This window comes from Chiroxiphia lanceolata, chromosome 4, assembly GCF_009829145.1.
Source record: "Chiroxiphia lanceolata isolate bChiLan1 chromosome 4, bChiLan1.pri, whole genome shotgun sequence".
NCBI classification, from domain to species: Eukaryota; Metazoa; Chordata; class Aves; order Passeriformes; family Pipridae; genus Chiroxiphia; species Chiroxiphia lanceolata.
Window position 1 is genome coordinate 74,555,238 of NC_045640.1, and position 24,124 is coordinate 74,579,361.

The 24,124-nt window shown below is 45.6% G+C and overlaps 1 protein-coding gene across 1 annotated transcript in view; it reads left to right on the plus strand.

The window, feature by feature from the left end:
* FRAS1 (Fraser extracellular matrix complex subunit 1) overlaps positions 1-24,124 on the plus strand; it is an 88,238-nt gene that overhangs the window by 37,399 nt on the left and 26,715 nt on the right. The window contains exons 10-21 of the mRNA XM_032686713.1: positions 1,920-2,009; positions 2,626-2,773; positions 4,518-4,661; positions 4,984-5,118; positions 9,282-9,425; positions 10,285-10,425; positions 10,845-10,985; positions 11,588-11,761; positions 13,743-13,883; positions 15,114-15,257; positions 20,199-20,351; positions 21,493-21,639. Coding sequence (XP_032542604.1) covers positions 1,920-2,009; positions 2,626-2,773; positions 4,518-4,661; positions 4,984-5,118; positions 9,282-9,425; positions 10,285-10,425; positions 10,845-10,985; positions 11,588-11,761; positions 13,743-13,883; positions 15,114-15,257; positions 20,199-20,351; positions 21,493-21,639 — 1,702 coding nt within the window. The remainder of the gene's footprint in view (positions 1-1,919; positions 2,010-2,625; positions 2,774-4,517; positions 4,662-4,983; positions 5,119-9,281; positions 9,426-10,284; positions 10,426-10,844; positions 10,986-11,587; positions 11,762-13,742; positions 13,884-15,113; positions 15,258-20,198; positions 20,352-21,492; positions 21,640-24,124) is intronic.

Consider the following 24,124-nt stretch of genomic DNA (forward strand, 5'->3'; position numbering starts at 1 on the left):
CTTTGAAACAGCCAAAATGCAGAGTTTGGGACCCAAAGTCATCCCTGCTGCTGATCACCTGACCTCAGACTGCACGGAGGGATTTGGCTGGGTGAGAAGTCGTGGTTGGCATAAAATCTCGTGCACTTGCAGCTGTTTGAGTGAGGCTGCTGCGTGCTCCTGGCTGTAAATTGGATCATTTACACTAATGATGATGGCATGCTGTCATGGCTCAGTGGGGAAGGGTTAGTTAATATTCATGCTCACATCCTGGGCACTGACAAAAAAACCCCCCATTATTCAGGAAGGCCAGGGATGTTTTCCGGAACAATAGCTGGAGATGTTAACGTGTAGGGTTCAAAACTCCTCAAGCCATGTTCAGTTTACCTCAGTAGTACAAGGTGTGCATTAATTAATTACAAGAAAATATTTCCTCAGAAAGCAAATGCCATGCTTTCTCCTTCCTCTGCTTTTTCCTTCTGGAGTTGCAGGTCTGTTTTTTAGGCACCTGCCTCAATAAATCAGAGCAGATGTGAAGCCAGGAGCATTTGGATTCATCTCTTCATCAAGGCATCATTAGTTTTCTGGTCACATCATCCTATTGAAAGTGTAATGAGGCCACAGATATGAACTGCAAATCCTGGACAGCTCAACATGAAAGGAGGGTATGGGAGAGATTTAGCTCCAAACCCTTTCAAGCAAACTTGTCCAGCACGGTGTCCGTGGTGATTCTGACCTAATCCTCAAAAAGCCATTTTCAGCAGGTTAGGAGCCAGGAATACATGTTCTCAGCCTGGAGTATGATGAATCTCTGGGCAGCAAAGCCACAAGTTATCTCCCACAGCCTCCCCCTTTTCTGAGTGTTGGCAAAGCAGCGTGGTTGCAGCTTTTCTTGTTCCGTGGGTAGTTTGCTCTCAGTTCTCCTCTACTGTGTTTATGGATGAGGGTGGGGATGTGGGCAGGGATGGGGGTGGAAGAGTTTACAGTTCAGAGTGGTGACATGAGATCCAACCACTGCCAAGGGCGTTCTGGAGCAGTGATTGAAGAGCAGAAATGTGTAGAAGCAGCAGAGGGAGGTTTAGGCTGTGTGTGGTCCTCGGTGACGAGGAACCAGACGGTTTCTCCTCTCTTCCCCTCCTCAGGAATGCACTGGAGGTGCCAAAGTGTGGCCTGGCTTAGGTGTTCTCCCTTGATGAATCTAATTCCCACACAAAAATTGAGTGTGCCAATGTGGCACAGTGAAAATGGTCCTGGAAAATTGTTCCTGCTGGAACAGCCTCCCAGTTGGCATAAATCAAAAAAAGTTATTTGGTAATCTTGGAAATTGAAGCTGTTTCTTTTGAGCTGTGTCCTGGTTCCCTAGGGACAAAGTTTCCCTCTTTTCTAAATAATGCAGCTTCCACTTGGGCACAAAGAGTTGTGGTGAATTGGGGCACTTTATTCCTTTCTCCTACTGCTAAATTCTTATCTTCAAACTGAAGTTATTTAAGTGGAATCCGTGGAGTTGTGACAAAGAACAGGCTTTTTCCATCTGGGATAAATAGAGCATGTGCTTTGAAACTCTCTTGGGGGAGAAAAAGTAGAACATTGAAAATGAAGGTAAGCTTCTATGCATTGAAATCTTGACAGTGGTCCAGTAAAATCCTAGTGATCCACAGTAAAAGGGGGGGGGGGATCTTTCTCTGCGGGATTTAGGGATGAAGTAATGGCTTTATCACTGAATTCCGTGGCCTTTTCTGAGGTTTGTTCTGCAGCTGCAGTATTCACTAAGTACATTTTTCAAGCTATGCCTACAGAGATGAAGTGGGATAGAAAGAAGATAAGGTGAAATTAGATATTGGAGATTGCATTCCAGGGCAAGAGCTGTTCTGCCTCTGCATTCCACAGTGTTTTGGGCACAGTTGGTTCTGTTTGAGTTGCTGCAGCCTTTCTCTTCCCAGGGTGAAGAACTAATTCACTTCGATGGGAAGTGCTGTCCTGAATGTATCTCCAGTCAGAGTTACTGTGTTTACAAAGAACATACCAAAGCTGTGAGTATCCTGGTACTTTGGAGCACAGAATAGCGAGTTCTGAGCATAAAGGTTTGGAGGGATTCTGTTCCAGTTCTGAGAAGGATGTTATTTGAAAGTATAGCAGAAAAATAATCCATTACTATTGTCTGCAGATCGCTTTTGCAGTTCACAGAAACACTTGTGTGCATCTGCTGCAGAATTCCAGCTTTTCTTGCTCTCCTTTGTGCCCTACAATCAATCATTTCTCTTTAATATTTAATATCGCTACTCATGAGTTTCCTGCACATCTCACGGAGTCAAAGACATTATTTTAATCCCATAAAGTAGAAGCTACAGAGCTGGGGCAATGTGTGTCTTTCTGCCTCTGTATCCCACTGATTATAATCTTTACTGCCAAAGGAGACCATTATTAATGTTTTCAAGGAACTTTCCTCTAAAGTTAAAGGAAACATTAAGGACCTTGGACTTTTCATTGCTCTGACAGATGAGGGCTTTTAAAAATGCTCGTTGTCTCTTTTTCGTCCGTGTCTTTATCCCTGTGGTGTTTCCCTCTTGAGATTTTCATGCATGGCAAAACCACTGTGTGCCAAGGCTCTCCTTGGCTCTTGATGCCCGTCCCGTGTTTCTCGTGCAGAACGGAGAGATGTGGGAAGAAGGGCGGTGCAGGGAATGCGAATGCCGGGAAGGGGAGGTGACCTGCTTCCAGCGCTCCTGCCCGCCCTGCCCGCCGGGCAGCCTGGCTGTGGAGGTGAAGGGGGACTGCTGCCCACGCTGCCAGCCAGGTACAGATCCAGTACCAACCCCTTCCTTGTCCTGGAATCCCTGCCGCCCTCTCTCCCCCAGTACCCTGCGGGGAATTTTAGCTTGTCCGGTTTTCAGTTGCTAATTAACTGCTTTTAGTTCTTAGGGAGGTTTAGGGCTCATCCAAAGGCTCCCACTGACTTCCTCTGGTTTAAACGCGGCTTCCTTTTGCCAAAGGAGTTTCTCCTTGGGGTTGGTGTTTTGGAAATGTTTTGTCTTTTTCTTTTTTCTTCAGCTGCTCCTTTCTGAATCCTAACATGGAGTTTATGGGCTCCTGATTATTTCTTGGGAGTGGAAGGAAGAAAGAGTCTGCTTGCACTATTATGCCACAAGCTCACCTTGGCTGAATGGCTGCCAGTTAATTATTGTTTGGAAAGATTAGGATAGCCTTAGCTTGTATGTTAATTTTGCATATAAATTCCTTTTTCTCCAGGATATTGTCATTCCCCTGGATTTACATTTCTCAGTTGGGAGGCTCTAGCTGTGGGTTGCTAGTTTTTTATGTTGTGTAGCTCTTCTTGTTGCATTCATATAACTTTGGCTTTTATCAGAGTGCTCCAGTTAATGTGTTATCTCAGGAAAGTAGCTTCACAGTTTAATTGTGCTGGAGTGCCTGGGCACATTTGCCATTTTCATGTTTTAAAGCTTGTTATTTACTGCTAATGAAAATGCAAAGCACCACAAATTGAAAAGTGAGGAAAACAGGGCTTGGATATTTCAGATGAAATTGTCCTGGGTTTTTGAAAGGGAACAACATCTACACAGGCTGCTGAGGAGGGGACAGATGATACAGTGTTGTCCTCCTTATCAAGAAGTGCCACTGGCTACTCGTTACTCTTGGAAATCTGGCCATTTCGCTTCCATAATGGTATCATTTTGGAAAACCCAGGCTTTGAAGTCATGGCGTTGGACATACAGAGCCAAGTGAAATTGCAAAAGCTTGCCTTTTTTGTGTCCTAAAAGGTAACTGGCAATTTCCTTTACCCAAGCCTGCTGTTTTCCCTCTGTGCTTTTCTGTCTTGCAATGCAGGGGATGAGAAACAAATGTAAAATACAGCCTGCAGCAGTTCAATCTGTGAGCTCAGAACATCAGCCCCTGCCACATCTGCTTCCATAAAGCCAGCAAAAAATTGATTGCTGCCTCTGAGAGATGTGCAGCAAATACTCCCTCTCACTGTGAACTTTTGGCTTGGAGCACAGGGGATTTTTTTTTTTTTTTTCTCTACTTAGGGCAAAAATTGTGCCATTCTGTACTTCTCCAAGTACCTGTGGTCAGGAAGTACTTCTGTGATGCTCTGACATCAAGGTTTTGACTGGAGGGGCAGCAGTGTTCCACCTGTACTCTGACCTGGCATGGACACACTCTTGACTTATTGAGGGGTTTGACTGAAGGAAACTCAAATTCAAGTTGTTTCAGGCCGTTAATTCCTGATGACTGAGGATTTTTACTGCTGAGAAACCGTGTGGACAACGACTATCCTTTTAATCAATAGCCTAGAAAATCTGAGTCCCTATCATAACTTCTCACCTGTTAAATAGAGCAATAAAATATTCAGCGTAACACGTACGTGTTTACGTATAAAAAAAATCCCGCTCCAAAACTAACACACCCCGGGCCACCCCACGGAAACAAAGGGATGGATTTATTTCACTTGGGGTTTGGAAGTGCCTTGTTTCGTGCCTTCCTGAGCGCAAACACTGCTGCTGGCTCTTCCCCTGTGCCAGGTGGGTGCCACCCGGACTGCGTGACCTGCTCCCGGGCCCCCGATCACTGCGACGCCTGCCAGGACTCGAGGAAGCGGCTGCAGGGCGGGCGCTGTGTGGAGACGTGTGAGCCGGGCTTCTACCAGCACGGGGGGACCTGCTTAGGTAATCCCTGCAGGGCCCAAGACCCCCTCACACAGCTCCCTTCTCTGCTGCGTGCTCTACTTTTGGCTGTGGGAGGCTATGGGTTTATTACAAAGAGGCTACCGGGCTTTACTGGGAAAAGCATTCGGGCACATGCTGAGATTGTAACTATGAGATTTCAGCAGGTTTCCGATGGGAGCCCCTGGAGAAGGCAAATTCTCCAACTCTGTTGCCAAAATGAGTCAAAATTATCTCATTTTACCTGAGCGGGGGGGGGGGGGTCTTGCCGCATCAAGACATTTGGGATTGATACATCTTTCTTCTCTCTTCCTTCTCTTGGAAGCCTGCAATGAAACCTGCTCAGCCTGTACCAATGGATTTGAGTGCTCCTCGTGCCGGACATCCCTGCTGATGAAGAATGGGCAGTGTGTGCCTTCCTGTGGGAAGGGATACTTCCAGGATCAGCTCCTCTGCACAGGTACCTCAAGCCAAAAAAATGCCGCAGCACTTTGTGATAGCAAAAGAGTGTGTCTGTGTTTCTTTGACTTCAGTGCACACCAGCTGCATCTGCTCATGCCAGACCTTTGAGGAGATGGTACTTTGAGGTGTGTAGAAAATTACTTGGAAGGGTGGGGGATTGATAGGACTCAGAAAATACTTTTGGGGAAAGTTCGCTGCTTTGTTTTGCCGTTCATTTGTTTCATACTGTGCAATTTCCCTGAAAGTTTCTTGGACTGACTGTTCTCAGGAAGCATATTTGCAAAGTAAATTAGTAATTCTATGAAACACTGAGATGTGTCTAAATCCTTTATCTTAACAATTGGAAAGTCTGAGAGTAAGACTAGGAAGTTAGTTTTCTCTTTGATGGAACTATGGCGGTGCTTTTATGAGCTTCCCCTGCTCCTTTGAGATACTTTTAACTTTTCCCAAACTATAAAGCAGCTGCTTTTTATCATGATAGTTTAATAGTTTTCTCTAAAATTAGTGCTTTTTCCCTGTTAATTTTGGCCTTTTTAGAAGGCTTCTAATTATTTCTGCAGCTCTAATTCAGCAGGGGGGTGGAGCACATGCTTAACTTCTTGAACCATTGCTTTAATTTCCTTGGAACTAACCCTCCTGCTAAAAGTTAAATACAGGCTTAGGGCTTTTGGCAGGTTTCAGGGGAAAGCACTTTAGATGGTAAGTCCAGCTTCCTTTTCTGAAGTGGTTTCCCTTGAAGAGTTGACCACTTGTTCCAGGTTTTGAAGGTTTGAAAAGCCTCTGTCCTTCAGCAGCCACTGCAGCCCAGGGCACCATTGTGAATGTACAAATAGAGAACAGAGACCCAGTCCTAAAGAATTGGTAGACTTAAGTATCAAATAATCTTCTACTTCATTTAGTTTTATTTTGCCGTTTCCTTTCCACCTGCTCCTGGTGTTTTAATTGGCAGTGCCCCTGTGCTGCTGAAGCTGTAGGGAAAGGGTAATGTTTCATTTCATTGCTGCTTTGTAGATTACTGATTGTGCACTCCATCCACATTTGCAGTCACGCATGCTTGCAGCTGAAAGTTGCTGGGAAAATTTGTTCCTCTCTCCTCAAGGGAATTAAACCAATTTGCTTTAGTTCTGCCTGGCTGCATTTTCTGCATAAAGTCAAACCAGTGGAGAAAGTCTTAAATTTGGGATACGCTCCGTAATTCATTGCCATTCACTCTTTCCTTGAATCCTCTTTATTTTTACAAATCTTTAAACAGATTGTGGAGATGAGGCTCAGACTGCTCAGAAAGATTTTTCTCATAATGGTTTTAACATCTGCAATCAGCGTGTTCCAGAATCACAGAAAAGATGAACTAGACTGTGTTAATTGCTATAGTTCCAGTAAACTCCCTCTTGAGGAATTCGCTCTGGACTTGAAAGAGGCTGACACCAGGTTTCTTACTCCATCCTCTTGTTGGAACACCAATGTCTGCATTGTAGCAAAACACAATGAATTAGCCTTTCCTTTTGTTCATGTTTTATAACATCTCCTCTAATTGAATCTCTTTTGAATTTCTGATTACAGCGGTTTGATCTCTGCCCTGTTTTAATCCTGCACCAGGGTTGTTTCCTGCCCCATCCCTCCACCTGCTTCTGCAAAGCATTGGTTAAAACCATTAAAAGAAAGTAAATTCGAGAATAAAAGGTGTAAGTTCAAGAATGTAGGAGTGGACTTAAAGATCACAGACCAGCTTGTGTCAGAGCAGAAACAGGCTATGGAAGCAGTTCAGATCCATCCCCCCCCCCCAAAGGCAATGCAAAGGGAAGCAAAAATAAACGATGTCTGCCTGGTAGAACAGAAGGGCTCGAAGGACTTGCACTGTTCAATGCTCTCACTGCATTTTTCTAACTTAATAATTTATGTTTTCAAGATTATTCAAAAGCCCAGGCAGAACTTGAGTGTTTCTGCTTTGATCTCCCAAAATGGGAATGTTTGAGACGTGTAACTTGACACTAACAGACCCGGCTCACTCCTTAGCTTGGATTTTTTGCTCGCTACCTGTTGTTTTTTCCCTGCTGTTCCTGGCTGTGGAGGCTCACCCCGAGGATCCAGCACTGAGCATGGCTAAGCTGAGCTTGCCCAGCTCAGGGTGAGGAGGGCAGGGAGAGGTGGTTGATGGTTCCGTGCGGCTGGACCCATCTGTGCTTTCCCAAAGCTGAGCAGTGACTTCTCAACTGTGCTCTTGCTGGGCATTAGCCATCCTGCTGGGAATGCTTTACATGTTTGCAGAAGAGACAGTTTGGTGGGCTGCAAAACAGCCCATACAAATCCAAACTGGAAATAGCCAGGGAGGGTGGAAACAGTTTCCTGGCGGTGCAGTCACTTCTGTTGATTTATTTTCAAACAGCCGCTTAGTTGCTGCAGGCAAAGATGTTTTAGCTGACAGTGGCTCATTGAATGCTTCCATTTTTTTCCCCTGCTCTTTCAGAGGAGTTGGTGCCTGACTGTTTGGGTGAGGAGCAGCTGTTGAGCGTGGCAGTGATCCAGTGCTGAAAGAACCAAATTTCTGCAGGCAGGGCGTGTGTGAGGGTGTGGAATCACAGAATGGGTTGGGTTGGAAGAGACTCTTAAGATCATCTAGTTCCTACCCCTCTGCCATGAACAGGGATACCTTCCACTACACCAGGTTGCTCAGAGCGCTGTCCAACCTGGCCTTGGACTCTTCCAGGGATGGGGCAGCCACAGCTTCTCTGGGCAACCTGTGCCAGGGCCTCACCACCCTCACAGGTCAGGAATGGGTTGAGCCTGCTCTTCCAACTGCATCCACCCGGATCCTGCCAGAATCACTGCAGCTTCTCAGAAGGTCTGATGACCTCTGGTAGGCCCAGCTAGGAATGCAGTTTTAACACAACAGCTGCCTGTCTAGAGGGCTTGAAAGCTGCTGTGGATTTGCAGGGTCTTTGCCAAGGGCCAGTGAGAGCCAGCTGGTAACTGGAGCACTTGGTTTAGTGCAGGCAGCAAACGGTGTGTGGTGGGAGCCAAAGCACCTCTGCCCAACTGACCTGTTTCTCTTCAGAACTGTGGTTTTAATACAGCTGTGTGCAAGGCTGCCTGTTGGAAAACAGAACCAGGAGGGAAAAAGGTCTCTTGGACAGGAGCAACAGCTCCAGAGAGGACTTGGGAACTTTGCAAACCACTGGGTATGTTCAGATGTGTCCACATAGTGAGGCAGGTTTACAGTGAGGGGTCCCAGCTGTGCAGTGGGAAGTCTGTCATGGAAGGATCCAAGTCCTGGAGTCCACTCTTTCAAGAACATGTTGAAAGGTAGAGTGAGCTCAGGCAGGAGCAAAACACTGAGGTCTGGAAGATGAAGTGAGGACATTTCAGTACTTAGACATTTACAGCATGAACTCACACCCTGCAGTTAACTTTTGAGTGCAGACGTGCCCTGAGAACCATCCAACCAGGAATGAGATGCAGGATTTTTGTCAATAAGGGAAATTATCATCTGGAGAAGAAAAACATGCACAAGCTTTACCTTGGGATGGGATGCTTGGTGTCCCATTGTGTTGGGATTCAGCCACAATTAAATGCACATGGATGTTGAGGGGAAGATCCTGTCTGGCACAGGATGCCCAGTGTCCTTATAAGACACTCCTCACACTGGGATATGGACTGGGAGCTCAAGCATGTACCTGCCTTATTGTGAAATAATAAATTGAAGAACATCTTTGGAACATACTTGGGTGTAATCAAGAAAAAAAAATCTTAATAGCTGAAAGAAGTGTAGTTTGCACAGCTGCTGCAAGCACTGGTAGCACGAGATCTGACAGGAGCCCATGTCTCAGATTCTATCAACAGTAACCACAATGGGCTGGATTTCCCTCCCAGGTGAACTTTTGCACAGTTTTGAATAAGGTGACTCGTTCAACAGCTGGTTTGGGAGGCAGAATTGCTCTCCACACAGTTATTAGTTTAATTGTAAGGTGCCATCATGCTCAAGCTTGCTCGGTTCTGCCTCTGTGCTCCTGTGCCCAGATGCCACAGGGAGGGCTTTTTACAGTGCCTGCATTGGAGGAACGGGATATCCTTCAGGAATATCTGAACCATTACTGTGTCCCAACCGTGATCCATGGCTGGTTGGAAGTGGATTGTTGGGTAATCCTGCACTTTTCCTCCCTGCAGCTTGTCACGAGTCCTGTTCCTCGTGCTGGGGGGCTGCTGAGAGCAACTGCCTGTCCTGCAAAGACACATCTCACGTGCTGAAAGCAGGGCTCTGCCTGGCCAGCTGTGGCCAGGGGTTTTACCCAAAGGAGGGAATCTGCACCGGTAAATACCTCTTTGAGAAACACTCTGCAAAAAAAAAAGGAATCAATATTTCGTTTAGCTGTGCAGCAGCTGGGATTTTATTCGTGTCTGACAAGCCAGCTGCACCTTGTGCCTTAATACAGGGCCAGGAAAGCTGCTGTTTGTTTGTGTGATTATTAATTCATTTAAGTTAATCAGATGATGAAAGGTTTAAGGGTTTTTTTCCTCTCTGAACAGCTTGAAAGCCTGAGTTGTTTCTGGGGGCTTGACAAATCCATTTGTCTGCGGAAAGAAAAATGGCCTTTGCCAGCAGGTTTCTGTAAATTTAATTATAATTCAGCATCACAGTAACTAATACCTGCAGAGCAGATGCGCCTTGGGAGCTGGGAAGGTTTGCTGGGAAAAGGGGAAGAGATGGCCAGAGGGAATTAAAACACCTCAGTCAAACAGATCGTGAAGGGGATTTCTCAAAACCCCAGAGCTGTTCCTGAAAACCTCCAGGATTCAGACCTTTTGTCTTCTACCAAAACCAGGCGTTTTGATACCCAACTGGAGACCCGTAAGCTGGTTTGACTGGTGATAAGAAATGAAAAATGGTTGAGTAAAACACTTGGCCCTTCTAAATATTCAACAGTGTATGTTGCCTGAGGGAATAAGCACTTGCCTTATGGAGCCAGAGTTCCATAGTGCTCTCGGACAGCAGGTCAGTTCACTGCAGAGCTGACTGCCTGGCAGGGTACAGCCCACAGGGATTGAGAAGAAACATTTTCCTGCTTGACTTTAGCTGCATTTTCCCACTTAAAACTTTGATGTGAAGATAAGAGGGAGGAGGGAGGGATATTACCATTTTTTAAATCAATTTTTCCTCCATCCTTGGTAGCTTGTGACCACTTCTGTGAAAAGTGCTCCTCAGACCTAGGCAGGTGTGTGGCCTGTGCTGCAGGGAAGCTGCTGCATGACGGGAAGTGCCTTTTGGAATGCCCAGATGGATATTTCCCAGGCAGCACCGGAAGATGCAGAGGTGAGAGACATATTTGCCTGACCTTTTCTAAAGCCCTCAAAGCACCCTCCACTTGTTGCCTGCTTTTCCCCAGATGTGGGGAGGGAATGTTAAGAGCGTGGAAGTGCGAGTGGGGACAGGGAATTTGATTTTTTTATCTTGTTCTCTTTGGTTCACTTGTGATGGATTGTTTGAAATAACCTCTTTGCCTTGTGAGGCACATTAAGACACACTGGGACACACACTCGAATCACTGTGTGAGAGTTGTTGCTGTTAGTGGTTATTAATACACATGCACTTCTGCTCTCATTAGTTCACTTAGCTGCATATCATTCCAGCTGGGAGTTTTCCACAGCTGGAGGAGGCTGTAGTCAGGAACACCACTCTCAGGGAGAAGAAGTGGGATGTTTCAGTTCTGTGTGCTCTTGTTTCTTTACCAGTTTGTCACGCTTCATGCTCCACGTGCGAGGGACCTCTGGCTACTCACTGCACCTCCTGTTCCTTCCCTCTGGCATTACACCAGGGCCAGTGCCTGCAGGGCTGTGGAGAGGGTTTTTACCAGGATCACAACGTCTGCAAGGGTAAGTTATGTACTTGGAATAAGTTCCCCAGTTTTCTACTTTGAGAAAAAGTGATTTTTTCCCCACATACTTTCTGCCTTCACACCCTCAGGATTTAGTGATCTGAAGGACTATTTTTTCTCTTCTCTGTGTATGCTGCTGAAATAAATATACATTGCTTCCAAGTTTTTCTTGAGTTAAGAGGTGGATGAAATTCCACATACAGCTGGTATGAAACTCCACAGACACCTGGTAGATTTGCAAAGACTGAGGTCATTGTTGCAGCAATGGAAAGCCTGAGAATTCGGAAGATGAATTTATGCTTCCTGTGAACCCTTCAGACTGCCATTTCTTGCTGTCCCCCCTAGAGAGATTGTGCTCACCGTTGCACTTCCAGAAATTAAAGGAAGATTGGCTGCCTGTGGCACAGTGCTGTACTTTTTCACTTGGTCACCAGCTTTACTCAGGAAAAGAGCTGTTATTTGGGGGTTGGGGGGGAACGATGTCCAAGTGCTTTTCTAAAACCTCTGTTCCGTTGTAGAAAGCAAATGGCCAGGTTGTTGAGCCTTGTCCTTCTCCCTGGGAAGGCTGTGGCTCTGACGGCTCTGTCCCTCTGTGCCCAGCTTGCCACCCTTCCTGCCGTTCCTGCTCCGGCGCCGGGGCCGCTCTCTGCCTGCAGTGCCGGGCGCCCGAGGACGTCCTGCAGCCTCACGTGCCCAGGGAAGGAGCTCTGCACGGCCTCTGCCTCTCCCACTGCCAAGCCCGCTTCCATGTGGATAGCACAGGAGTCTGCAGAGGTGAGCAGGGCTGGGAACAGCTGTTAAAAGCTGTTCAGGGTGAGCTTGTATCATGTTTTATCCCTATGAGCTGGGAGCTCCTGTGTTTGCCTCGTGACTGCCATCAGTGTTTAAACTCTGGAACTCTCACAGTGCCACATACTAGTACTTTTGAGGGAAAATACATTCTACGTGCTATTTGTGACTGAAGGATCCAGGTACTTTTTTTAAAAATCACCGTGTTCAAGTCTGCACAGCTCAGCTCAGCTTAGCTTTCTTTTCATTGAAGCCAGGTACGTGATTTTTAGCACTGACTTACTTTGAAGCAGGATCAATCCTTAAATCCTTTTCAAAAAAGACTGAGCTCTCTCCCTCTTAGCCCTTGGATCAGGTTAAGACATCCCAGAGCACTCTTTGCTTTTGAGGAAGCTCTTCTGTTACATACTCTGCAGCACACGTGCCATCACTGCTCCTGAAATACCAAGCAGGGAGCATTTCCATGAAGGCTAGAGTTTGGAAAAGAGGGTAACGTGATGTCCACTGGGGATATGTGTGGTTTCCTACCAGTCATAGAGACAGTGACTCTACGGCCCTTAAGTAAAGTTGTAGGAGCAACAATGTAGTAGTAACAAATGTCATGTGACATGACATGACAGTAGTAACAAATAGCATCAACACTATTGATGGCTGTTTCTTCCTGTTGAAAAAAACCCCACATTTTCCAGAAGTGGACATACTTTAAAATCCATTTATTTTGATTTTATCTCTTCATCTCAGCTCTGTGGAAAGAATCTGTACAAGCTCTTTTTTTTGCCTTAGGAGATGTTAAAAAGGAAGAAGTGGCATTTTTTTTTGGTGGAACATTTCTGTCTTTTAGGAGTGAGCTACACAGACCATAAAGTATCCAGTGCTTTGGGCTGGTTCCTGAAGACATTAGTGTAGAACCTCCAGTCCATGCAGTGGCTGCTCCTTGGCAGGTAGTGGGTTCTCTTGGCTGAGTCCAGGGCATGATGTAGAAACTGAGTGAGGGAATCCTTAGATGGGTGAACAGGCCTGAGCAGAGCTGACACCTCTGGATTATGTCATGGGACAAGAATCCCAGCACAGCTCTGCTGTGTTAGCGATGGCATTGGAAGGGGGGGGTGATTTATTGCAGAAAGGGGTGAACGCTCAGGATATCAAACTTTGAGCCCTCACTATAAAATACTCATGCAAAGTTTGTTGGTGCCCCTCTTGGAAAAAGCAAACCCACAGCATTATCTGTGCAGGACAGAGGCACGTTCATGTGTAGGGTAAAGTGCTGGTTTCACAGAAAAAATCATTTTATTTAATTTCATTTCTTCTCTCCAGCCCTGTGTCTTGTCTCCCTAGAGTCCAGAAATCTGTGTCCTCCAGTCACTGCTCTAATAAATAGGAGGGTTTTAATGATTTTGTGTATTTATTTAGTCAGATTGCTCAGTTCAAGATGGTTTGTTATAGGGTCAGTACCAGAAAAGGTGAAGAAGTGCAGCGTTTAACCTCATTCTTCATTCTTGCTGGATCATCTTTTGTAATGAGTATTCGCTTCAGGTGGCCAGTCCACCTCCATGGATGTTTGCTCCAGAATGGCTGATGATAACCATGCAGTGATGATGGATAGAAAATCCATCCTGGAGTAACTATGGGGTGATAACAAAAGGTGATTCCAGCATGTGGTAAGTTTGTAGAACCCCAGAACTCTTATGGGGAGGACAGCGGTGTCACACGGTGTTGTGATCTCAGCTTTGCGTGTCAGTAATGAATTGTGTGGGTGCAAAGAAAGATTAAATGTGCAGCTGGTCTGTGCTTGTTCCTTGTCTTCAAGAGCTGTGCTCTACTTTGTATTCCTTCCTCTAAAGGAAGAACACCTTCCTGTCCTTGAGGGCACAGCAGTCCGACCGTACTGTGGGACAGTAGCAACCAAAATAAGCCAGAACTAATTTGTGTCTTAATTTGTGTCTTCTCCTTTTCCCTCTCCCTGCAGAGTGCCACTCCTCCTGTGCAGGCTGTGTGGGGAATTCTGCCCAGGACTGCACAGCTTGTGTGGCTCCCCAGGTGCTGCTGGAAGGCAGGTGCCTCCCGGAGTGCCCCGAGGGGCTGTTGAGCCTCGGGGGCCGCTGCTCCGGTGAGTTTGCTGGGTTTCATTTACACTGCTGCATTTCATCCCATCCACAGTTTGGGGGCCGTTTCTCAGCGCAATTAGAGATGCTCTCAGATTTATATAAAGCTGTTGAAAGTATTTTCAGGGGAGCATAGGATAGTCCAATTTCAGGAAATGGAGTCTCCTCCTAACGGGAGAGAGACGTACACTTGGAAGCATAAATTATAATCAGTTTTGCTCCCCTGGACTGTTTCCCTGAAGATGCTTTGCTTTTGATTTCAGGAGGCTTGGATGGTGTTTGTAGCTGATGTGCTCTGGAAAAAAAAAAAGTCTTTACTGGACAACACCAAAAAATAAAATGCTTTTATTAGGCAAAGCCTCGAGTTTAGAGAAAAACCCTTTTCTGAAGTCCATTTACTCTATTTATTCAATTTATTCAGCCGAGGAACAACTCTATGAATAGACTTATTTGTCAGGGCATTGTAAAGGTTCGTCAGTTCTGAGGTGGTGCACTGCTACCACAGAGCTGAGTAACTGCTGAGTGCTGTGTTACACAGTTTCAGGCTTATGGAAATATCTTAGAAACAAAATTTCAGTGGCATCTTTCAAGTCCTGTGCTTTTATTCATAGAGAGCTTTAAAGGTAGTTTTAAAGAATTTTTTTACTGATTCTTAGCCATAGTAATTTTATCTCCCTCAGATCTGTAGCATGTAGACGTGGCATCTGTCTTTAAGGAGGAAGGATACAAAAGCAGTCTGTGAGATATTTTTGGGCACTCTTAGCCACTTTCTGTGCCACCTTTTTGTTGAGCTTTTTGCAGACAGAATGGCGTGGAAGGGCATTGTGGAGAAATCGTTCCTAGGGTTTCCTCTCATGCATATGAAAACTCTTACCACAGTCCCGAGAGAAGTTTAATTTATCTCCCCTGTGCATCCCACTCTTTTTCTTATGTGCTGGAGAGAGGAATAACAGGGTCAATCTCTCTCTATTTTGTATTGTGTCTGGATCTATACCTTGATTAACGCAGGGAACGAATCGCATTTATTAAATTGACAACTCATTCCTCATCGTGTTTGTTCAAAATGAGGATGTAAGAGCCTTCCAAACCACCACCCTGCAGTCCCTGATGATAGCAGAATATTTTAAGTCCATGTTTTGTAGGAGTAAATGATTGCAGGAGCTGGTGTTTTGGGGAGGGGAGGGGGGAAGGGGGACAACACCAAGAGCATAACAAGTGTTGATTTTCTTGTGCAGCCTGTCACCCCTCCTGCAAGACGTGCCATGGCCCTTCTGATGGGGAGTGTTTAACCTGCCATCCCCACGCCACTCTGGCTCGTGGGAAGTGCAGGACCAGCTGCAAGGAAGAGCAGTACCTCAACCTGGTGGGATACTGTGTGGGTGAGTAAGAGGAGCTGGCTTTGGGAGACCTGCCTGGGCCATTAACCTACTGCTTCACAGCCAGCACTGCTTGGGTCCTGCAAAGGGAGTTGAGGAAACATTTGTGATCGAGAGAAGCTGTTCATGTGGCCCTAAAGGAAAACTGGCACGTTTTTTTCCAATGCTGTGTGCATTTTTGGGAGGTAATAGGATTTCTGTGTAGGGGTTGTACAGTGTGGGTGCTCAGTGCCTGTACTTAAGCCCATCATCTGAAACCACTGATTGCATTTATCTGTTTAAAAAGAAAAATCACTTTTAATCCGTCACACAGACATGTATAAACATATCCTGGGAACTGCTCCAACAGTTCCTGAGCTTTATCAAGCTGTTTTTCTGCTTTATCAAAAAAAGCTGTGGTGTGTGAGGCTTAATCTAGGCTTAACAGTTCCAAATGAGATAAGGAGTCCTAAGAAAAGGGAAAAATGCATTAGAAGTAATAAATATATCCATTGAGAGGCTATTGTTCCCAGTTTAATATGATTACCCTTCACAGAGACCTCTCTTTGTTTACATCTATGTCTTGGGTGGTTTTTTTTATGAAAGAATTGTTTCTTTGCTCTCCACAGATTAATTCCGTGAACCATTTCTTCATCTTCCTTTTAAATGACAATGATTGTTCTGCCTGCAGAGACAAGGGGGGAGAGAAAGTGTGTGAGAAGTAGGAAAACACCCTAAAAGCATTGTACAGCTCTTTAGGAAATCAAGTTGGGGAATCAAGATGTTGGCTACAGTCAAGTAATTACAGTCTGGAAATAATTCAGCATTTCAGTGTCAAGGGATGTCACTCTTTGGAGACTTGTCCTCTCAAAGTAGAAACATGCTTTCAAGGCTTGGTTCACAGTGCCTGGCATCACTGAGTGTCAGTATTCAGTGGCTTGGATCTGCCTCCTCCAAACAGGAGAGAAGGCTTAGTTTATGTCTGGTGTTTAAGCAAAGGATGTGTGTGCTGCCAGTCATGCTGCAGATAAAGAGCTCCACATCCAGGTTGTTAAGTTTCACTCATTCTTCTCATTCAGCACTGATTGAAATGCTGAATTTGCCCTTGCAAGTTATTAATTACCAGTTAAAGAGCAGCTGTCCCATAAAAGAGAACATTAAAACCCCTGACACTCTCATAAGATATGATTTGCGTCGGGATCTAACAAAGCTTTTTCCTTTGCCTCCCAAAGCAATATATTTTTACAATTATCTTCCCATTTATCTTTAATTCCTGACCCTCTAGGAAGAATTGTGTTACAACTTATAGGGCCTGCTGTGCATTATAGCCACCTGCCATATTTTATGGACCTGGAGGGGAATATCTTTCACACAGGCTGGAGAAAACCTACTGTCACCTGAAACCATTGCCTGGGAATTAATGGTGTTATTGTACATGTTACCTGAATGAGGATTGGAACATTTGCCTTGTTAATAGAAAAGAAAAAAAAACCCACCTTGTTTTCAGCAGTTAATCAAAAAAGCATTTCAGGTGTAAGCAGAAGAAAGACATCATGTCCTCGAGCTCCGAGAGATCAGTGAGTTTCTAAGCTCTGTTTTGGGCACGAGGAGTTTTTGCCAGTCTTCTCTGAGAGTGCTCAATTGATTTAATTTTATTTTATAGCTAAAGTGTACGTGCAGGAATGTGTTTGAGGCTTTAGCCAACTCCTGTTGAGCCTCAGAGCTTCCGTAGGTTTTGTTTTCCCAGTTTGAAAACACTCTCATTTTCCTCTCCCTCTTATCCAAGTCAGCTTGAGCTCCAGGAAACATTGCAGTCACCAGGCTGAAAAATAGCACCACTGCTAAAAGTGTTGTCCTGCTCCTAAACCCCTGTCCTTGCATTTTTTTTTTAATAAATCAGAGGCCTGTCTTCAAGTTCCCTCTTAATCTTGAAGCTTCCCCGTTGATCTTTTCCTGATTGCATGGAAAGGCAATTTAAAAAATCCAGAGGGACTGGTGTGAAAGAAAGCTCCAAACATCCACTGATGCAGTATCCCCCAAGGTCCTCTCTCAACTTCCAGCTGCATCTTCCTTGCAAGGGAACTCCCAGTCCCCATGTTCCACAGGCTTTGCTTTCTCGGGCTGTGTTGCAGTTGGGAAGATGTTCAAAGCTAAACCAGAACAGTTCACCCAGGAGCAGGCCTGCTGCCTTGCTCTTAAAATTCCAGAAGGGACACTCTGACAACAAGAAATATATTCAGTTCCTTGTAAAATTAATGAGCTTTGGCTGTCCTTTTAGAGAGACACTGATATCATCACCGAGAGCTGGAGTTCGGCTGAGCAGAGCGAGAGGGGAACTGGGGGCTCAGCTCCACTCAGCCACTGGGGCAGCCTCCTCCAGAAGTTAGCAGCTGAGCTGCCAGAGCAGGGAAAGGGAAGTTCATTCCCCTGCTTTGATCTGGACCCATTCGTGCCAGGCACCATCCAACTGGCTTTCCCACCTCACGCTGCCTGGAGCAGCTCCCACCCTTTCGTGGGACGCAGGTGGATCCCTGCAAACGCGGTTGCACTTCACCAGGAATCCTCCTTGCTGGTTTGGGGGACAGGTTCTCGTTCAGGTCTTTCAAAAGAGAGGCAAGAAAACCCCTTCCAACAACCAAATCAAGCCAAAAATCCTGGTCAGTGCTGGGTATCCTTCTGAACCGGCCCTACTGATTTTCTGTCTGGATTTACTGTAAGGTACCATTGAATGGTATTTTCAGTGCTGACTTTAAGTTGTGCTCTGTTGAAAACCTCCGACCTTCCCTCAGAGCACAGCACAAAACTTGCATCAGGAAATACTTTCCTCAAGAGCCCCTGAGAAGGGAGATGTGTTCAAACAATACAGGTGGTTGATTGCTTAGCAAGTGGTGGAGCTGAAAGGGAGAAATGCCTCTGGTTTCCTTTATGAGCATTCACAAACACTTCAGAGGTGATTTTGTCTCCCCAGCCAGCCTTCTGTGTCTTGGAACAACCTGTAATAGATACTTTCCATGTAGAAAGGGCACTGTTTTCTTGGTTTATTTGCTAGGAGAAAGCTAAAGAGGGCATGAAAGGCAAGTAACTCTGGAAATCTGTGTAAGTAATTCCATTTTACTTAACAGTGAAAATTGCTTTATAGGAAGATCAGTGGTAGGGAAGGTGGTTGAGGTTATTTTAGCGTAGAGGTGATTTGACAAGGAGGAAATCAGAGCCAACTGAAAGGGAAGCGGGAAAACATTTTGTTTGGACAGTGGGAGGCAGTCTGAGAAACACGAGGAGGGAGACACTGGGACTAGGAGCTGCCCCGAAGAATCCAGTTGGGATACTGGAAGGAGCCTAAGGGAATGAACTAACTGTGTTACACTGACCTGCAACCAAGGGGGGATGTGAAGCCTCCAAAAAGCCAAATCCCACAGGCAGTAATGTGCCTGCTGGCTGAGCTGGAGAGAGGATTATCAGGGAGAAGGCTGAAGCAGGAAACAAATAGAGCTGTGTGGTGTTACTGAGAAGCACAGAGAAAACACCCCCCTTCTGTTAGTCCTGGCTTCAAAGGGAGCCTGCTGTGAAAAATTGAAATCATCTTTTCCAAAACAAAGCGCTTCAGTTCTTCCCTCGCTCTCCCACCCGTTCCCCAATGTCCCTCAAATTCACCATGAGCGTCAGCTCTGGGTTTTCAGCTGGTGCTGTGTGCTCTTTGATCTCCAGGCTTGCAAAGGAACAAGAGAAGTGATGGGGCTGATTCATCCTAAAACAGTAACTGAGAAAACTCTTTGCATACACGGGAGCAAAAACAGAGGCTCTGAAGAGAAGACTCTGCTGCAGCAGCACATAGTTTTGTAGATACTTACATTTTAGATGTTAGTTTGGGGGAGAGTAGTTATTTACAGCATGTGGTTTGGACACACTAAATTTTCTCTGTCTTGTTTTTGTACTGTGTTTATGGAACCTTTTGCCCACAGGCTGGGGTTAGACTCCAGTCACTGTTGCCTTCCTGCAGGTATGGATGCAGAATTCCTCCAGGCTCCAATGTGAGCCTGTCTTCAGCTTGTAAAATTAGATTGCCTGGCAATCTGTAGTACTGCTGTCACAAGAGACAAAAGACAGAAAGTTGAACCTTCAGCAGAGACCTGACAAGAGGCCAGGTACTCAAATCAAACCTCATTATTACATTTCTTTCAAGACAGTCGTCATTTCCTTTATAATTTTCTGAATTACCATAATGAGGATTAATTTGGCTTCCAGGTTGTCTTACACTGCACCTTTGTGCACACAAAAGGCTTGTTGTCAAACCTTTGGAAGCACCTGAGTTCAGGCAGAGGTCAGGAGACACGAGTGTGGTGCTGCTGGGGAAAAATGGGAAAAGGAAAAGGTTTTGAGGCACTGTGATACCGCTCTTGGCTTGGCTTTGAGGGCTGCAGTGGCCTCCTCAGGGTGTGGATGTCTTGTTTGTGTGGGAAAATCTGAACAGCAGGAACAACAGGAGAAGGTCTTACAGCTGTACAAGTTGTGCTCTTTGTTTTTTCCACAGTGGGAGCAGAGGGAGGTGAATGCTGATGGCTTCCAGTGGAATTAAAGATAAACTTGTAGACAGAGGCACCTAAAAATCAGTGAAAGGTTTTGGGAAGTGAAAACCTTTGAGCTGGCTTTGTGCAAAGCTTTCCCAAGCTCACTTAAGGATGGGGAAGAGGATGCTCTAATGAGGCAGGAGAGAGGCAGAGGCAAAGTGAAAATGTGATGCTCGGGAAGAACACAAGATGGGGATGAGGCAAGAGGAAAGGAATCCTCCTTGGCTGCAGGGATTTCTGGTCCCCTCTCTCTTGCAGCCATCTGGAATTGCAGTGGTTGGCACCTGATGGCAGCCCCTGGGCACCAGGGAGCAGGGAGGGGCTCTGGAAGTTACATCCTTAATGCCTCCGTTGAATTCCCTCCGTGCTCACAGCCTGTGTTATTCCCTGCTCCCTTTAGACTGCCACCCTCTGTGCCAGCAGTGCGTGGCCGACCTGCGGGACACGGGCAGCGTCTGCCTGAAGTGCCAGAGCTCCCGTCACTTGCTCCTGGGGGATCGCTGCGTTCCCGACTGTCCGGCGGGACACTACGCCCAGGGCGGTGCCTGCAAACGTGAGTAGCTCCTCCAGGGGCCTCGGGTGGCTGCGAGGTATCCAGCTGGGAGATGTCCCACCAAATAGCTCCTGTTTAGTAGAGAAGCTTTGCCCAGCTGGCAGGGCACTGCGCTGGGAGCAGAGCTCCCGCTGGTGGGAATTTCTCGGGATGTTTTGCAACCTGAGATGGAACATCATCCGAGGTCTCTCACTGGGGATTGTCTTGCTCCAGTAATGGCCCAAAAGGTGATCGTTTGTAGCAGCTCCTGAAACAAAAAGCCAGTTTAATTCGGCTGCATGGGGGAAGCTGCACTGATGGCACATTTTCTTTTATAACCTGTCCCTGCATCTCCTCCGCTTTTTGTTGTTGATGTGGTTTCATGTTCCAGTCATTGTCTGAGCTGCTTTACATTCCTTGGGACTCTTAGGAGGAAATAGGTTGCTTTTCTTGTTCTGTGGCTGACAGAGACCTGGTAAAGCCCAAAGCTGAGCACAGGGCATTGCAATTTCAGAGGAAGTAATCAAGACAAGAAATTCAGGACATTAAGATTTAAGATATAGATGCTTCCTTTGCAGGAAGTGGCATTTCCTCATCCAGTCTAACAACTGATGGGCAATATTTCAAAGCTTCTCTCCAGCATTCAGGAGCTACGTGTTTATTTACCTGGTTTTGACAAATGAGATCTCAGAGCTGCGTGAAATATCCTCCGTGTCACTTGATTGGAAAGGCCCCTGGGAGACAGATGTTGCCTTCCTGGAAATTTAGGCCTCGGGATAACATTTCTTCCCTTTGGTTTAAAGGCTTCATTTAAAAGGAGTTTTGCATTATTCAGAGTATGTCAGAGCTCATATGGTGTTTTGTGCTGGCTTTAAAGATCCCCAGCACAGCGCAGGGCAGTCACTTCTCTAATTCCTTTGCCCGCTCTCACTCATGATTAATTTGACCTGATAGGTGTAATGATGGCATCAATCTTTAGGTAAAGGCCTGTCAAGAAATAAAACAGACTAATAATTTTGTATTTACCCTCTCTGGAGAAATTAATAGGGTACACTGGCCTCGTCCACTATGGTATTTTAAATCTCTTCAGTCAGGGTAAGAAGCTCAAGAGGTGAGCCTGCTTTTCCTTGAACACAAACCCTTGTTTTTGCTGTCCCTGCAGGGTGTCACCCCTCCTGTAAAACCTGCACTGCAGAGGGTCCTTTTGCCTGTTCTTCCTGCAACTCCAGCCTGGTCCTGTCCCACACGGGCACGTGTGCGCCGGGCTGTTCCCCGGGATACTTCAGGGATGACAGGCACACCTGCACACGTGAGTGCCTCTCCCCAGCCATCCCTCCTTCCTCCTTTCCCGACATGTCTTTTCTTGTTCCTTTGCTTACCATTCCTGTTGCCTGGAAAAGCAAGATTTCAAGTGCCTGAAACCCTGATGTGAGTTGACAGAGGTGATCAGCTGCCTCGGGAGCAGGGCCTGCGGCAGGGCTGAAATTTGGAAACAGTTGCAGTTTTGTTATTGACCCCAAAGACAACAGGGTTTGGGTCCCACGGTGAAAATCTGCGGGAGAGTTTGTGTAGGATGGATTCTGGGCTTTGTGGAAACTTGACAAGTTGAGACCAGTTTTAATCAATCCTTATGAAGGCAAACCCCTTCCCCACTGCACTACCTGCCAGTACATGCCGTGGGAGCTGTATTGCAGCATTTATGTCCATTTTTCCACATGTGAAACCCCAGCAGAAACAAGGCTGTGATTGGCAGGCACAGCCCTGACAGAGCTGAGCTGTGATATTGTTGCCTCCTAATGATCTGCTGGAATTGGTCTGGTTTAAGTCCAGTTATGCTTTATCCTACTCCTGCCATCCCTTGTGAATCTCTTGGGGCTCCTCTTTTCCTTTATTATTCTATGTTCTCTCTGGCCCTGGGTTATTCCTCTATGATCACTGGGCTTGATTTTCCAAAATGCAAAATGATGTGGCCCAGAGACATAAAAAATAGGAAAAAACCTGCTTGATTTGTCCCACTATAATACACATGCCTAAAAATGAGTGAACACTTAAGTGGTTTGGTTGCTGTGAACGTGAGCACTCAGATTGGTGAAGTCCTGCATTACCCTGATTTAAATTCTCCTGATTCATGATAAAATAACTCTGTTGCAGTGAGCATAGTTATCAGTGTCATCCTATCCAGACCCAGTTTTTACACTGATGAGGTCCTGTAGGAGGAAACCGATGTGGTTGTCAGCTTTACCTGCCTTTTGTTGAAATAGATGGTTCTCCTGGAACTGTTATTTCCAAATGATCAGCAGGTATGGAGACACCTCACATAAGTTCAAGAAAATAGCTGGAAGACTTTGTACCATTCTTCTGTTGATGGGAAAAAAAAAAGGCTACTCCATAATAATGAAAAAAGGAAAGCAATAAAAAATAGGAATTAAAAAAAGGCTTCTCATTGTCCTGGCTAGTTTCCTACAAGCTGTACGAAATATTCACTGTTTTCTCCTGTGATGTGGATACTCTGCATTGCTGACTGCACCAGAATATCTCCCTTCCTAATTAACACGCCCCTTTCTATTGAAACTTTCCTATTGATAGCTCCTGCCTCAGGACATCAAGGTACCCGTGGAATGTTCCTGAGGCCTGCACCCTTCCTGAATCTGGTTCAGGGGCTCAAATGCAAATAGATTTTTTTGCAAGCAAATTCAGCTTCTGTAATCTCCTTATTGCAAATGGCTTTTTAAGAAGTGTTTGTAATCCTTGGAGCAGGAGGCTCAAAGCCAAGTGTGTTGGCGCCTCGGATTTTTGTCATTCCAAGTGTCACTTGTGCCTTTTCAAGTGCTGCTGATAAGCCATGGAGATATAAACTGTCCCAGGCTGCTGGGAAACTGCCACTTGGAGGGAATGAAAATTGTTTAATCGGAGGTTGGCTGTTAGGCTGAGAAAATTGGGTCTCTCTTCAACGTTTATTTCAGTCTCATTGCACTTTTGAGGAACTCGGGGTTGGAATGAAGTTCAGGGAGATGCTGAGTGCACGTTTGGACTCTGGGAGATATTTTTAAACTCAACAGCATCCTGGCCCAGGAACAGCACAAAGCTTAACAAGTCCTTCATGGGCTTAAAAATGCAGATACGGAGTTGTGCTGATAAAACAAGCAGGCAGGATTGCTTTCGGATGCGTTTTTGGCTTACTGTTCTGGCATACCTCCCTGGGTAACCTGATTTCTACGGATTTAGACCTCCTGTAGAATGTTTTACAGTGTTTTTAATAGTTGGTTCTTTGTAGCACTTGGAAATAGTGATTTTTTTCATGTATTCTTAAGTGAAGTGGAATCAGACTGGCACTAAAAACAGCTACTAGATTCTTCAGGTACATGTTTTGCTGGAGGTCATTTGCACCTCAGCAAAACACAGACTTTCTGTGACATTTTTTAGATGAGCTAAAACAACTAACTCTTTTGAAGAACACTGTGTCTTTGTTTCAATGAGAGCAATGAAGGTATTTTCACATTTATTTTGGTATTTGGAGGTTTTTTGGTTATAAAACTGTGTCTTGAATTAGCATGTCAGTATTTAGCACCTGAACTGTTAGTACAGCCTCCTGAGAAGTTTGGTTCCTGGACATCAAAGAGGTGAGTTGAAATATTCTGAACCTCTGGACTTTGATCCTAGATTAAGTAAATCCCTGAATTAATTTTTTTCCTGGCGTCTTTGTTGCTCCCTGCAGCTCCAGAATTTCACACTGTGTGCAGATAAAAAGGTAGAAATGTTAAGAGAAACTAAACGGGCCTTTGGTCCCACCAAAG